The following is a 16,802-nucleotide window of genomic DNA, read 5'->3' on the forward strand; positions in this document are numbered from 1 at the left end:
TTTTCCCTCTAATTTCGAGCGTAGAATTCCGACCCTCGCTGGACAATGCTTCATGAATGAAATAGTGGCCCCAATGTGCGCTCACCAAGGTCACTCGAGGGCGGGAAGGCCGGATCGCTGAACAATATTACGTAACTTACGGAATAATTACACAGTTATGCAAGTATCTAAGGCTACGCCAGGGCAATGGCTTTTTTGGTTCTTTTGAGTTTTGCTTTCACTGAGAATTCGGCCGCAGTTGAGGTGGTTCACAAGAATCCCGGTACATTAGACAAAAGTAATTAGACAACGGTATTTTCGACAAAGTGAATAAGACAATGATAATCACGAAAATTGTCATTTTCTAATTTACTGGATACCGGTTTACAATACTGCTCTACACTCCGGACGTAGTGGACCGGCCTCGTTCCTAACCATAAGGATGACGCGATGGGCTGCCAGGGAGTCTAATACTCACAGGTCATATACTCATAACTATAACCATTTATCCCCATTTTCTCATCCTCAATGTTTTGACATTGCTATGCATTTTCTATGCCAAAATGGATGTGCATTGCACCGGCCTCGTCCCTCACCCTAACTGATGAGATATTAGGCTACGAAGGAGATGACGAAATGGACTACTCTGATATTAAAGCTATAATCATCACCATCTCCATTCTCTGAAAAAAGTACCGGACTACACTCCGGTAGACTCCCTGGGGAGTCCATTGCGTCATCCTAATTAATTGAATGTCCATTGCGTTCGGAGTGTACACTCCAGACGCAGTGGACTGGTGTCATCTCGTCCTGTCGTTGAGGAAAGACAATCATAATGACTGCATGGTCCAACTGTCCCCCGTAGATGTAAAACCCTTGATGGTCAAGATGCATCCTAGAGTGCATTGATGGACTTCGGGCGAGGGATGGACATTCATTGATGTGGGTGGGTGTGTGCTTTCCGCACCATCACAAAGATAAGAAACCACTGATTGTTTTTAATCCGCTATCCTGATACACAGATCAGGAAGTTACATAATAATGCCACCTGTACCTGTGTCTTCCTATCGCGCTCTTCGTGTTTGCACGAGAAAACAGGATTGAAGATCAAATATCCTGGGAACATTCCTTGATGCATCCACCCCATAGCTTTCATTTTTCGGTGGGGAGTGTCATCGAAAGATTGACGAAATTTGGCGGGAATAAGATGCGTCCACGTGGTTCCACTTGCTTGAGTTATTTGTCTTTACCAAATGTTCAGTTCACTTTTGTTCAATTATTTTCAGTATTGCCTCCATAGCCTCCGCCCATACTATGGACTGAACTGCATGCAATGTCAATACGGCCTCCTAAATGCGCGCGGGAAGTGTTTTAGAAGTCGCGTCGTCGCAATTTAATTTGGCAAAGGTGAACAAATTACAATTCATGAATGTCCCGAATTTTACACACTGAATATAAATGTCATTGTGTGGGTTTTGTCAAAGCATATCCGGAATGTGTCTCTGGAATAATGATCTGATTGAATCGATGCCAACAACTCTTAATGTGTATAATATCGAAATTGGCTGCTTGACAAAAAAACTGTAAACCATAAAATACTATTACTATAACGGCAGTGCATCCTCGTGCATGCAGTGCTTCGCAGGAAGGATGAAAGTCGTCCCGGTCTATCGGAACGCTAAAATTTGGTCATAACCAACCCACGACCCGGAGCAAACAGCAAATAACGTGACGTGACTGAGTCTCTGAGGCTGTTTATTCCTGCTTCATCACCAAGTGTCACCATGCGACGGCTCCTGGTCGACTTGGCAGTCCATCATATTCTACAGACCAAAGACTTTACAGACCTCGTTTTTTGGCGCTCATTTTTTTTATTATTGGAGATTTTTATGAAATCTAAAGTGATATTAGATCAGAAACAGTTTCCGCATATGCCCAGAAAGAAATTTTTGAAAAAAATAAAATTTTAGTACCTTGATTTTGATGAAATAGAAGTCTGTAATTCTCAGAATTCGAAATAAGAAAAAACAGACCAACTTCAAAGGCAAATTAAGATATTTTAAAAACATTTTTTAAATAAAAGATTAAGTTTGTTATGTGGAGGGTGATACAAAGATTATGAGTATGTCAACAAACAATCGATAATTTTAATAGTTAAAGAAATATCACGGATTTTCTGAACACCTCTCAAAACGTCAACAACAAAAAACATGGCCGCTGGAAGGGAATTTTTGTGAAGTTTATTATTAACGCTTTCGATATTCATCAAAATTACAAGTTGTCATTCGGTAAAAGTAGCCTAAAATGGACTTTGAAAGCAAGCACAATTTCGCAAATATTTCAGACAGAGTACGCCTAGTAAAGGGTTATGGACTTGGTACACTATGTAGCAACACTGCCATGGTGCGCTATGAAGGGGGAGGGTACATCCAGAAGACATGGGACCACCACGTAGAACCTGACACAATTGGGGACAAGGCGCACCAAGTAGCGAAAAGGAACATCCATTAGAGGGAAGGGCCAGGCCGGTCTACTGTCTCACGGCAAAAGTCATTTCTGAAGAACATGGTTCTCCCCAGCAGATAAACAACATCAGAGACTTTCTATACAATGTATAGAAAGACTCTGACAACATAGAACCACGGTAAATCCATATGTGTCATATTTCGTAACTGTCAGGTATACCGCCATCTAAGCTAAGAAATTGGAACTAGGCATTTGCGTAAAATTTAAAATATCGCCCGTTTTTTTTGGGGCGTGGGACGATTTACAGCTGGAACCCCTGAACCAGCTCCCGCAGATCCGTCATTCATCAAGTCAAAGCAAGTATGAACCTGGTTTAATCATGCGGTTTATTATTCACAATGTGATCTTATTTCTGTTCCTGAAAAGTTGTTTTCAGTGTATTTTCTCCTTGAAATCGATCACTTCAGGTACTATTACTGTGCATACCTAGCTAAATTAGTGTCTAGTTTCGTCTCTGATGACATTTATTTCGTAAAAATCGCTGTTTTTTTCTAAAAAGGTGTTTTTGTGGTCATTTTGGCTGTTTATTTCGAGGGTACGGTAGTAGGTCATCGTTCACTCGATAACTCTTTTTAAAATGAAATAAACGCGTTTTAAGATACATGATATGAATTGATATTAATATTCGTTAAGTGGGATTGTCGGTGGACGTTCATTGTTGAACAGTTGTGCTGGAATTACGAAAATATATCGATATCGTTGAGAGTTCATTCATTAGGGGCCTGCTCTCAATTTTCCTTACAAAGTTACAACGCCTCTAGCACTGGGCAATTGCCACCATCTTGAAAAGCAGTGCCGCGGATGGCTATCGCATCGCCACTACGCATGAGAACACGATGGCTGCCCTGCGCTGCATTGATAGTTCGTAATAAATTCACATAAAAACACACCAGAAGATCTCCGATTTTATTTACAAAGATCATATTTTGTTATTTATTATAAAACAAGCCATTTTACCACAGCAGGTGACACATATTAGGCCTGAATAAGACTTTAGAATTTGAAGTGGTGGTGACGATGCCGATATCCAAGATGGCGGAATTATACCAGTGGTCAAATCTCATCTATTTTGGGTAATTGCATCATTATTTCTTTTTGTGATTGGTGATTTGTAAAATTGAGAATGATTGAAAAATCAGTATTTTTTCACCTAAAGGCATGAGTGAACATTTGATAAGTTTATTGTGATTTAATTGGTAATTTGGTCGACATTTTGACAATTATATTTAGCAATATTTCGATAAATGCGGACCTGCTTCTTCCTCTTTTCGTTATCCGTTCGAAGGGGTGACGGTGTTTCGATAACTCAGGTCAGTTTCACGGCAAAAATAAGTGGTAGTTTTGAAATTCGAATGTGATGTACACTACAATGCACGTGATTGATGGTTGAACATTCACTCTCGTTGACAGTGTATTATTGAAATACTTATTTGATTATGATGATGGTGTATTGTACTATAAGTATAGGCCTTGCATGCTCCCAACGTGTGGCATATTTCACATTGATACTACCAGTAGGCCTATCAATTACAAAAAAATAGATTGTGAGTAAAAATAGGCCTACAATCATTGCTACATGTCATGAGGGTGGGAACGGGGAAGGGGGGGGGGTAACTGTCTCGACGTCCCGTAAGGAAAAAAGGCTTATCCCGTTTCCCAATAAGCAATTTTAGCCGAATCGTGACGCAAAACACGGCTTGTCTCGAATCCCGCTAAAATAAGGGTGTCTATCCCGAATCCCGACAGTTATTTTCGGCCCATCCCAGTGTCCCGAAAATACCCGTTCTCCCCCTCATACATAGTAGACCATATTGTCACATTGATGTTTTCTTTCATTTATACAGTTAGACTTCCGAGATCTACATTTTCGACAAAGGCCTGGTGTAATATTACGTACTTGATGAAGGTAATATTAATTTCTTCAAATTTGAAGCATGACGTTAATGGAGTACCAGCACAACTTCATTGACTGCTACGTGGCGCTGGTGGTAACTAAGGTATTGCATCGCTCATATCACTTGAAAAAAACATTTACCCTAGTTACGACCAAAGCTGCTTAGCAGAGGGCGATACCTCATCAGGAGCGCCACAATCATATCATTGGTGTGAAAGCATTTGTATGAAGTTTTTCAGTTCTCAATGTGTTCAAAACCTTAATTGTGAAATTGTGCACTTCGAATTCAAATTCACGTCACTACGTTAGTTTGACATCCATTGATGTCACGGTAATTTCACTGTTATGCTGTGCTGCTTTCAGGTTTAATGACACGAATGAGTACAAGTACATTACATTTTTCGACGAAGGCCTTCTGTAATTTCATACGCTTCTTACGGTTAGTATTGATTCATAATTTCTAGTAAAAAAGTTAATTTTGAAAGTGAAAAATATGTTACAATACAATAGACCTGCAAATACCATATACGCAAGTTTTGAACAAATATCACACATATTCCCCAGTTGACTTGTGATGATATTGATAATGGTGGTGGTGGTGTTATCATGTACATGGCTTCTAACGTAGTAAATGTTTTCTTTTCAGCAACATTCAATAGATTTATTTACTGTATTATCATTTCGACCAAGGCGAATTCGACACTTCAATTACACAAGGTTAGTAACTTTTGTTCACAAAATCCAAATGGAGGCAAATACAGAACAATCAAACTTAGTCATTCCAGTCAGTTACTGAAGCACAGTGAAAACTGTCGGGAGCAGTGCAACTGATGGCATGTCAAACTTCCAGTGACTGTCCCTGTCCATATATTTCAAGACAGTACAAATCTTGTAATCATTTTGTTTAAGCAATGTACGTTATTATGTATCATTTCAGCACAATCAAACTTAGTCATTCCAGTCAGTTACTGAAGCACAGCGAAAACTGTCTGAATTAGTGCTGCTGATGGCATGTAATTACTCTACTACCACTACCAGTGACAGTCAATGTCCATATATTTTCAAGTGTGCGAAATTAGTACTCGTCTACTTCTTAGTGTTATTTGAATGCAATGTATGTTATAAAAATATTTTTTTGACACTATATCAACATTCTCATTCCTGTCAGTTTCTGAAAATCAGCTAAAGCAATCGCTACCAATGCAGCTGATAACAGCAATTCTTTTTGTTCCCAATGCCCATCCATGACAATATATTTCACGCATGTGACAGTCATGTAATCATCCTGTTTTTTGTGTTCTATTCATGCAATAAATAAATTCAGTTTTTTCAAATCATTGGTGCTACAAAACTATTCTCATTATAGATTATTCATATTTTATAAAATGCTGTCATGTCAAATTTTGTGTCCTATAAATCATTATGAAGTCGGCATTTTATATACAACTTTTGTACTCCTCCTAAATAAACATACAAATCTTGTTTTATGTAAACTTTGTATATGTGACCCGTTACAGCAAAACCAGGCACATGTCGCTCTGAGCTTGGCAGGTTGAGACGGACTGTTTGTTCATTTATCTATTGTCTGCCTTTTGTAAAATATGAGCACATCAATTTCTTCCATTATCTCCTGGTGTCATTTAGGCTCATCTTCTGTGCGACATGTACCTGGTTTTGCTGTGACGGGTCACATATTCTATAGATATATACAACACTCTAATGTCACAATGCCTCTCTCACTCGCTTTTATATAGCAAGATGTATGAATAAACATGACACACCAACTATGTACAAAATTGCTAACAAACTGCACCATTTGTCAGTACACCACATGAAATACAGAGATATGTCTTAATTCTAATCTTTCATTAGCGGCACCATTTCTTACCCGAGTGCCTCCTTCATTCATACATCTTGTACTTTGACATTTAACTCAAGATACCCATCTTTGAATATTTTTAGTATACCAAGTACCGGTACTACAATGTCAATGTATTGAAGTCATGTTCTTGTAGTGTTATTGGCTTTCAATTATCTTGTCAAAATACCACTTGGTTCTTGCAAAATCTCAATAAAAACAAATGCTATTGCATGTATTGCATATTCTAACAGCTATCCACTGTATCGATTTATCCATCATCTGTACTATTTGTCACAAAAATGTTATATTATGTAAATCATATTTCATTACATAATGCACACTGCCAATTACTGCTGAACCATTCATATGTCATTTAAATAAATAATTTTCAACTTTTTAAAACCGTCTTATAGTACTGTTCTTGTCACTTAGCTGAACCAATTGCTCTATAGCATGAAATTTCCAGAAATGCCCCAGGGACTGAAAAGTGCTGTTTTAACAGAGAGGTGTCCTAATCTGAGAAGTCGAGTTGAATGGAAACAACCAATTTGGAACCAAAAACTACTGTCCTTATTAAAGAGGTTGTCCTCAATAGAAAGGTGTCCACAAGAAGTAGGTCCACTGTATATGAAAGTACAAACCCTGGTACATGTAGTGACATCATCTACTCCTCGATGTGGACACCTGCAAATGCAGCGACAATGGGTGATATGTCTGGGGGTATTTTGTTAGTTTTTGAAAGAATTTGTGACAGAAGGTTAGCAATGCTTTTATCTAAAACTCCATGTACATTTACACTAGGCCTTTCTGTACAAAATTGAAGTAAAAGCATTTGCTAGTCTTTATTCATATCACCCAATGTCACATCAGTTATTTAATTCATCGTCCTTTGTGCAGATGGCACCACCCATCAAGCATGTTGGTGACGAATAGTGTCGCAGCATTTCGTCACCGAGCTTACACGAAAATGCACTGTCATTCATTCAGCCATAAGTGTAAGACTGTAGGGTTGTTTCCAACCAAAACATGTTCGAAATGTGTCAAGCATTCGGAACACCCAAAGACTGATTAGAGAAGTCAAAATTGAATGGAAACAACCAATTTGGGACCAAAACTAGTGTCCTTATTGGAAAGGTTGTCTTTAATAGAGAGGTGTCTACTAACGGAGGTTCCACTGTATATAATGTAGGAACCCTGGTTGTGACATTGTCCATTCCTCCAGCTGCACACCACCAAATCCACAACAATGTCACACCAGTTATTTAGTTCATCATGCTTTGCGCTAGATGGCACCAACTGTCAGGCATGTTGATGAATATAGAAGATAAGTGTCCCTGCATTTGGTCTCAAACCCAGGTTGTGACGTTGTCCTCAGGCTGTTCATTCATATCTTTGGAATAGGTTGGCCAAGCCTCATGGTAGAGTTTGCTAGTAAATTTCGTCTTGGTGTTTTGAATGGTTGACACATTCTCAACTTGTCAATTCTTGACAACTTGTCAATTCTTGACAGGAAACAACCTTATGGCTGAATAAATGGTCCTGGTCTCCAGTCATCTGCAGCCATTAGGGTATTCATTCTTTTGCTGGCTGCTTCAATCTCTGCTAGTTGAAAATGGGTCATCCTAAACATCATCCACAAGGATTTTAGTCATTAATTGCAATAAATTGTTATGATCATAAATTCACAAACATCATAGACTACCTGTGATAGATGCCGATTGTTTCAAATAGTTGCCACATTTCGAACTTTTCATAGCTGGCATAACGCTGCAGTCCTACACTTACATGAATGCATGAAACTCTCCATCAAATCGTGTGCCGTAAACTGCCATAGCCAATACAATCGCCATGCCCCCCACGACAATTTCACTTCCTTTTGCTTACCAGATAAGAAAGACTGTATAGCTGATTACTATATATATTAGAACCTTGTAGGTCAACACTGCTGAATACTACATACCTATTTATGATCACCAATCTTCTCCCACTCTTTCTTCTTACCGAATGTGTCCACACTGCACTTATGGTCATTGTACTTTCATCTTATGTAAAATGTAACTTTTTACACGGTTTCAATAAACGATTTGTAATTTGTATTGTAAATTATAAATTTCACTAATAATTTGACGCCGCCAATTCCACTGGTCTTCGAAATACGTAAGCTACACTGTTGACGACTATGACACTCCTCACAAACCACATTGTGAATCAGACGCCGATAGGCTTGTCTTAACTATACTATACCTATCAAGTTGTTTATATACCCGTCAGTTTCTTGCGGCATTGCTCCCATGGGTACGTCTTGTATACGTTAGCATTCTGAATGTCAACACCGAGCTCATTCCAAAGCCTTGCCGCTTGGACAAGGAAAGTCTTGCCACAGTACGTCTACAGGCGATTCCTCTGATCCGCAGGAAACAATGTCCCCGGACCTCAGGAATCGCCCGGGGTCGGATGTGAGTAGGGGCAAGTGCTTTGAAGAGCAGTAGCAAAATGAAGAATGAATTACAGAATCATTAAAAAACTTGTTGCAGAATATAAAGCTAGTAGTTCAAGTTCCATGTCACAATGCTATCAAAGTAGGCAATTGTATTCTGTTTCGAATGTTTGCAGGTTTCGAAACTGAGCGCCCTACGAACGACCTTGGAAGTATAATTCCTCCAAGGAACGACGAACTACAAAGTACGAGTGTCTGTCGAGTCATCAAGTCCTCTATCTGCAAATTGATTTACGCGACGCTGAACCATCTTTTATACGTGGTTGTAGGAGGAATTGGGGGAAATGATAAAAAAATCGTTGATAAAAAAATGCATTTACATCGTCCTTTGGCTTACGGAACCTTCCTTATGCATTTCCACAGTTGGGCAAACGTACATGTACAAGTATGTATGCTAAAGCCAAGCCCACATTTTGACAATGCCTGTCATATTTTTGACAATGCCTCTCATATTGATCCATTGACAGAACAAAAGACTCTGGTGAGCAGGTAACTGCTAGCCGGCCTGGCTCAAGGGGTAGAGGAGTATAAGTGCCCGAACGCTGTAACGTCAAATGGTTGATTTGAACGCCAGTCGGTTGGTGTGTGAGCTGCGGAGAACATCGCGGGAACACTTAATTTCTCCGATTTCAAACGTAAAAATACCTTCAAATTTTCCGAAACAAATCAAAATAGACGGCTGCAGCAGAAGGTTAGCACAGTATCTGTTCCTGATAAAAGTATGGATTGGTTTCAAAGGGTTTTTATTGTAGAAATAGTCATGCGATCAAGGTGGGAATGAACTGCGCAGTTTGAAATTTCAAGTCAGACATGTGAATTATGTACATCACTATACTTCATGTACAAGTTCAACGGCAATTTTGATTGCTATCCCTAATCAAATACCATTTGCTCAAAAACCTAAAGGCGCACGTTCAAGTCATGATGGTAAGTATGGAAGTGGTCATGTTAAATCTGCGTGATGCCATCACTTCGGTTCTATCCTGTGATGTGGAAATCTCCATTGAATTCATGAAGGTTTGTCTAATTATATGTAAGTTGACGTGAACAGTTTTAACAGTTTTAAATTCAACAACCATTCATTTGGCGGCCACTATCCCGACTGTGGTGTAGCACCCGACTATAACTGGCATGAAAAGGGGATACGCTGGTTGTGGATGTCAGATCGTGGTTCCCTGACCTTTGCAAACAATTTCACTGGACGTAACCCACGCGGCGACACCAAGGACCGCTGGCTGATCTATTGATATGTTCGTATAGGGTGTCAAAGTCGGAGAGAAGAAGAGCCACTCGTCTCTTGTAGGGGGTCCATTGTTTGCATTTGTTAGCCTATAAACACAAGATTTTAATCCTTCATTCTCTGGTTTGGCGGAGAGAGCTAATCTTACAAAAGTCCCAGAACAATATCATATGTCTTTATGGCAATATTTATTACTGGGACCCAGTACAGTGACGTTCTATCCAATATTCTTTGAGGCTGTTGGAGAGGCTTCTTGTCTAAACAGTACCATTCTGCCCCCTTTAAGGCATACGTTGGTAACTAATGAATTGACTGCGAAATGAAAGCAGCCTTCCCCCAAATACTGGCTAAAACCTGTCACTTTCAGAGAACGGGGGAGGGGGTTTGGGGGACTCATCCCCCAATGTACTGGCTAAATATGTGAGAAAGACGGGGGTTTGGTGGGCTCCCCCATGTCAAACAGTTGTGTGAGTTCACTAGAGCTTGCTCTTTACATATTATCAATAATTTTTATCAATAATTTTAAACGCATGCATTATTATTTTTGTAGATTTCCAGGAAATTTGCGTAACATGCTCGTGGTTATCGGGGGATTATGTGCGCAGTGGTTTGCAGGCGGTGGAGGAATTCGACGTCAGCGACAGCGCACGGGTACTCTCACGGCAAATGAGGAAGTCACTTTATGGAGGTCAACAATAACAACACCAAAACTCTCAGAAAATTTATCCAAGTTTTTTAATGTTTTTGACAGATCCTATCGTATTTATACGGTAATTTTCACATGAACTATAGTATACGACTACATTATTCATCTTAGAAGTTTAAAGGTATTCCTAATTGCACAGTTCATGGCTTATATTGCCTTCTCAAAAAAATCTCTCATCCTGTACATTTGGTAGTGTAAAAAATACTTGTACAGGGTCAGGGTGCACCATAAAAAATCACAACTTTGGGTTTTGAAAACAGCTTGATTTCGCTGAATCTGAATCTAAATTGTTTGCCCAGGTGTCGCAATTCTGCAAAAGTACCTAGGTAGCCTCTGATGCTGCTTCATGATAAAATTTTGGTCGCTACATCATTTTGATCCCCTTTTCATTTGATTTGGTCAAACTCAAACTGGGAATGAGAGTGTAACAATGTAATATTTGCAATCATTTTCTTTTCATGAGTTTAGGTCGAAGATACATCCCATTACCAACCATGGATGTGCTGCGCCCACCTTTGGTGTGGGCAATGGGCCAGTGTTATAGGAAAAATCTCTCATCAGAGGTTGAGGATGGGAATCAAGAGGACCCGGAGGACACAGCATATCATGGTGAGTTGGAGGTAGCCACACACTTTTGAAAATACACTTGCCTCTAGAATTATTTGACTGAATTGTACTCAAATTTTTCAATTGAATTTCAGATGAGTGTGGATGGAATGATGAAGTATGTGACAGTCTTATCTTGGAAGAGACTGACTCTGGCTTCAGATATGAGATGAGCGTCCCAAGTGCTTATTTTAAATTCATCATCGGAAAAAAGGCCGAAACAAAACGACGCCTGGAGAATGAGACAGCGACACAGATCAGGATTCCTAAACCAGGTCAAGATGGACCTATAGGTAAAGCTGTGAGATATGTTCTGGTTCCATTTCATCAGGCCTGCTCGAAATACCGTTCAACTTCTGATATCGATTTCAACTATGTATGTCAGAAGTTGTGGAGCTTTTTTGGAGTCATAGATTTTAACTATTAGTGTGTTAGATTTTGTGGAGCTATTTCTACAAGCAATGTGTGTAGTCATGAGAGCAAGCAGATTATGCATAACTACTGAGACCATAGCAGGAGGCTGGTAGGTCAGATTAAGTTACACAATGTGATACAATGAAAATAATCACGCTTGTATCAGTGGCATAATTATCACTGAATCAAACACAACACAGATTCCTAACTGTCCGTACTAGTCATCGGAATTCTTGAAGACCGGAAGAATTTGATACCCTAGCTCCTGCCTATAGGCCCCCTTTAAGTTTATTTCTTAACTCTATCGGCATTGATCTGGTTTTAAAATGTTGTAGGTTCTTTGATGTGGCGGGTATGCAGATGCACTTTAATGCCTCCGTGTTAAGAATTGGTCACAAATAAGTTCAAGGTTATAACTTCCTAAACTTTTCAAATCAATAGCATGCCGCGAAGTTATTCCAAAGTAAATTATCTTTGACCCTGCATTGTTTTTAGCATGAATGATACCATAGAGTCAGAGAGAGAAATAGTCAGAACAATTATGTAGTATTTCCAACACTCGGACATGTGCCAGATTGAATCTAACTGCCCTAGTTAGAAAGCCTGAATCCATTACGAAACCGCATTTTGTCCGACATTGCCTGTAAATCAGCGATGGGGAAATAGAGGGCAGCAGCTGCAGTGACGTCATCTTCGCAGAATGCTATTCCTTTTTACCAATATATTTAAGTTGCCCATTGTCCTTCAGTGATTCTTAGTCGTGAGCGTAGAGGTGTGGTGTCAGCCAAAACCAGGATAGATGTGATGGTCGATTCAGCTCGTCAGAGGCAACCGTTCACACATTTCCTCTCCTTCCCTGTGAATGGTCAGTCTGTCAAGGATTCATTCATGGACTTCAAGCATGATGTCTTACGGGAATGTGACGGGGTGCGTATATTCTTATAAAGTTTACAGATAATTTTCAGAGGCAGACAGATAGAAATAGCGCTCCGCACTCCTGGCATAATAATCACTGGTGACCTTGATCTCAGAAACATTGCTCCATTGTGCGACCGAGACATGACATTAGTTTGGTCTGTCATTTTCGTACTTTCTGATGGGTTTGTACTAAAATTGAGACCATCGTGTGGAGCTCAAATTATCATTGTTGCGCATCAGTCCGGCAACTCCTTTGTATAAGTGAGGACCAGAGTTATCCAACACTTTTGATGAATTAGAATGGCATGCAGGGGCCTCTGATTCTTAACAGTACTAAATTGCTCAAAATAGATGAAGATTCGAAATGAGTGACCGTCTTCAACATTTTATCATATATGTGTGTTGTGATATTATAGCCTGTATTTCTTATAATCATAGGCCTACTTAACGAGTGTACTTATTACTTTTTGCCAATTTTCAGGATAGGGGCTTGGATGACACTTTATTTCAGAATTCGTCCAAACTTCACCTGACCCTGGGAACCTTGGTGCTCCTGGATGATGCTGAGGTACAGCAGGCAGAAGAACTGCTTCAGGAATGTAAACAAGATTTAATAGGGTATGTCTCGAATTCTTATCGCAGGCTTCAGAAAAAAGTGACTATTGTGCAGCATTCATTTCTGTTTGCATCTTTTGGGATTCAGAGCACACACTGAAACTTCTACCACAGTGCAAGACAGAGCAAATTTTTGTCTCAACAGTGAAATTTTGTGCAGTTCTTGTTTGGAAGTCGAGTTATTAAAAATAGACAATTGTCCACACTGCATGTCATCGGTTGAGCAGAATATTACAGTACCACGTCTATGGACATATTTTCCCCACGTCATTATTCTTTCCAACTTGCAGCATATTCAGGTCAGGTCTAAGGTGTGCACCAATAGTTGCCTTTCAGGAGGAAAAGTGTTACCAATCTCGTCGAATTCCACCAGAGTCATGCACATTTGATACACCATTCGTCATAATTAATGCAGAATACACTCAGTGGACTGTTGTACTAGCACTGGAGTTGCCTTGTTCAAGACATCGTTATTATCTTTTTCTGTCTTTTAGACCTGTCTCGAAGGATGAGCCACTGAAAGTCTACATCCAGGGCTTGGAGTACATGAATGATGATCCAAATGCTGTTGATGTGTTGTATGCTAAAGTGGAATTAGAAGATGAATCAGACAGGTTTGTAAGACATTTTTTAAGTTGAATCCATCTCCAATTCTTGGTGCCTTGAACCGTGGTTCTTCAAATAGCAAATTTCGACTGTGGCCAATCTTAACTCAAGGGCCACTCTTTGGAATTACTGACAGATGTCATAATGTGTCCATGATATTAATTTCCTATATGCCCATTTTTCCGAATGCAAAATTAACAGGAATCATCTCCAAAATATCACCCTGTGATTGGCTGACACTCCGTAAATGCAGAATTCGAATTCTCTCAAACATTCCGTTCAGAAATCCCTGAACAGTGAAGGTGACAAAAAGTGCAACCAAACCGAAGAAATACAGTAGAACCTCTCTATTAAGGACACCTTCGGGACTGGCAAGTGCTGTCCTTAATAGAGAGGTGTCCTGATTAGAGAGGTCAAATTGAATAGAAACTACCAATTTGGGACCAAAACTAGTGTCCTTAATAGAGAGGTTGTCCTTAATAGAGAGGTGTCCGCAAAGGGAGGTTCCACTCTAGTTGGTTGAACATTTGTGTACATTGTAGAATGTCTCCGGTACCTCTCTGAAATTTATAGCCAACCTGTCATGGAATAAAATGCAATTGTCTTCTTCTTTTCAGGTTACAAATACTCTGTGATCGCCTCGTAGATAAGTTTGTATCGTCTGGTTTGATGCACCGCGACTCCGACCGTGTGAAGATTCATGTGACTGTGATGAATACGATGTTCCGTAAGGATCCCAGTGGGGCGGTCATCCAAGCCAAGAGCGGACAGAGAGGTGCTACAAAAGAGCGAGTCTCTTTCGACGCTTCTAATGTTTTAAGAGTGAGTGACGCAATCCCTCCTTGTTTTACATAACTCTTGGGCAGTTTTCATTTTCCTGCAGTTTGAATCATCAAGTTCAAAGACGGAATCCTACAGTTTAAATCATCATGTTCAAAAACAGAATCCTACAGTTTGAATCATCATGTTCAAAAACAGAATCCTACTGTTTGAATCATCATGTTCAAAGACAGAATCCTACAGTTTGAATCATCATGTTCAAAAACAGAATCCGACAGTTTGAGTCATCATGTTCAAAGACAGAATCCTACAGTTTGAATCATCATGTTTGACAACAATATGAAAAACTCGAAGAAAGCTTGTCAAAGTGAATTGTTTGCAACACCTGACATATGTGTCCGTTCATCTACATGTATCTCTGTGGACAAGTGTGTCACAAGCAGACACTGTTATACATACGTGTACTATAAAAAGGACGATCACATGGACACTTTTTTTGTTATTCAGGGTGGACAAGTGCACTGGTGTTACCTCATGAACAAAGAATATGATCATTGTTCTCCTTGCATGTAAAGCAAGTACAATTGTACACAGTACATAGCCATCTATTTCACTGATTTTGCTTCTATGCTTTATTTCAGCTATTTGGAAACTACAGTTTTGGACAGCTAGTCATTGGCCAACTGCATCTATCGCAGAGGTATTCAACGAGTTGTGATGGTTACTACCAAGCTGCCGCAGTGATAGACTTGCCGTCGTAGCAATGGATGTGTGGACTTGTTAACTGTTGTGGTGGTGTTGGTTATATTGTATACACCATTCTCATCTCTGTGCTCATATCCATGGGTTAAGGGATTTTGTGCATGGCAGTTGTGTCACTGCTGCAAAAAGTTGTTAAATAAAAATAAAACTGTTATTTTTCAAAAGACTTGTTTTCAATTTCGTGCAAGGACCATGATCATGCAAGTTTTTAAAAAAAGAACCCAAGGTTTGAACAAGGTCTTTTGGATGGTCAGACCAGGTATGACTTGTCTCCTCTAAGGTCAGACTAGATACAACACCTCTTCACTGCGCATTTATACTGTTGTTGCCGACGTATGTGTACACTGAACTTGGGATGTGCGTCGGCCCCGTGTTGAAATGCCGTCCAGTGCCAGTTGGTGCGTTTTTCACTGATTTGTGCAAAATTCAACATATCTCAAAAGTTCAATGGTTAACCCTCGATTTTTTTTGACTTTTGTGTAGCGTAAGCAACTGTCTTTCATGGGAGAATGGTCTCTGTAAGAATTATCAGGAAGAAATGTATAATATTTGGGGTTTTTCGTGATTGTCCGGCCCAATTGGCAATATTGCCATTTGGGATGGTGAACAGAGCTAGGAGCAAATGAGACGCTTATGATTTATTTAAAGAAATAAAATGCCCGATTTAACATCCTGCAGAATCGGGGGAATCGGGCGTTTCCAGTGATATACGACATAAATTGGTTGTCCTCATGCATTCACTTTGGAAACGCATTTTAAAATAGATGTTACGTCCTGTTAATGGGGCACTTCATCATCACGTACATTTGGGAAAAACTCCCTAACGAGACCTGAAACGAATCCATGGACTTGAGAAACATTGTTTACATTGGATAAGTCGAATGCACGTTAACCATAGTACATGTAGTAGCACTTCGCAGAAAAGCCTTATGATGTGACCAATTCTCCCAACAGTGATATGTAGGTGCATGTTTGGTAACTGTAGTGTAGCTGCAGTTAGGCGTCTTCACAGCAAAGCCGAGGGCCTATTGGACTGCTTGTCAGAGTCCATATGAAGGACGTGAGCCAACATGGACCCTATTTATTTCATGACCTTTGAGGTGATGTTTTTTTTATTGTACAATTTGTCCAGTCAGATGAAATTTGACACGGTCTCCAAAGAGGTTCAGCTGGATGTGACAGTCTGACAGCTGGCACCAGACAACACTGGAAGTTGATCTTGTCCACAGTGTTTTCAAATGTCCATCAATATTCATGTGCAGGTGAACAAATTTTTAAAAATGTTTGTGAGTCACTGCCAGCAATTTCTGGCAGTATGTCATCAGCTACTTAGCTTCTTGCTTCGTTAGTCACAGCTGTACATTGAACTAAAAACACACAAGAAGGAATCAAACAACG

At 39.8% G+C, this 16,802-nt stretch overlaps 1 protein-coding gene and 1 long non-coding RNA gene across 5 annotated transcripts; both read left to right on the forward strand.

The window, feature by feature from the left end:
- The first annotated feature begins 4,174 nt into the window (after nucleotides 1-4,174).
- On the forward strand, nucleotides 4,175-6,859 carry LOC135495890 (uncharacterized). The gene is made up of 4 exons (XR_010448609.1): nucleotides 4,175-4,411; nucleotides 4,763-4,838; nucleotides 5,046-5,116; nucleotides 5,337-6,859. It is a non-coding gene; the product is annotated as an uncharacterized LOC135495890 (long non-coding RNA).
- Nucleotides 6,860-9,322: 2,463 nt separating this feature from the next.
- LOC135495550 (activating signal cointegrator 1 complex subunit 1-like) lies at nucleotides 9,323-15,555 on the forward strand. 4 transcript variants are annotated; one of them, XM_064784334.1, is made up of 8 exons: nucleotides 9,323-9,448; nucleotides 11,172-11,312; nucleotides 11,405-11,602; nucleotides 12,472-12,650; nucleotides 13,123-13,259; nucleotides 13,751-13,870; nucleotides 14,480-14,684; nucleotides 15,284-15,555. In XM_064784334.1, exons 2-8 carry the CDS (start codon nucleotides 11,198-11,200, stop codon nucleotides 15,401-15,403), a joined length of 1,074 nt encoding a protein of 357 aa, XP_064640404.1. In that variant the 5' UTR covers nucleotides 9,323-9,448; nucleotides 11,172-11,197; the 3' UTR covers nucleotides 15,404-15,555. The 4 variants fall into 4 exon arrangements, with proteins under 4 accessions (XP_064640404.1, XP_064640405.1, XP_064640403.1 ...); XM_064784335.1 differs by lacking the exon at nucleotides 9,323-9,448 and adding an exon at nucleotides 10,663-10,767; XM_064784333.1 differs by lacking the exon at nucleotides 9,323-9,448 and adding an exon at nucleotides 10,719-10,824.
- Nucleotides 15,556-16,802: the final 1,247 nt, after the last annotated feature.

This window comes from Lineus longissimus, chromosome 11 (assembly GCF_910592395.1).
Source record: "Lineus longissimus chromosome 11, tnLinLong1.2, whole genome shotgun sequence".
Lineage (NCBI taxonomy): Eukaryota > Metazoa > Nemertea > Pilidiophora > Heteronemertea > Lineidae > Lineus > Lineus longissimus.

Excerpts from the sequence above, each read along its gene's own strand:
- LOC135495550 (XM_064784332.1), top strand. The coding sequence starts at position 11,162 with ATGAGTTTAGGTCGAAGATACATCCCATTACCAACCATGGATGTGCTG. Across the intron at positions 13,871-14,479 it reads TTAGAAGATGAATCAGACAG|GTTACAAATACTCTGTGATC; the intron begins GTTTGTAAGACA and ends TCTTCTTTTCAG. Across the intron at positions 14,685-15,283 it reads ACGCTTCTAATGTTTTAAGA|CTATTTGGAAACTACAGTTT; the intron begins GTGAGTGACGCA and ends GCTTTATTTCAG.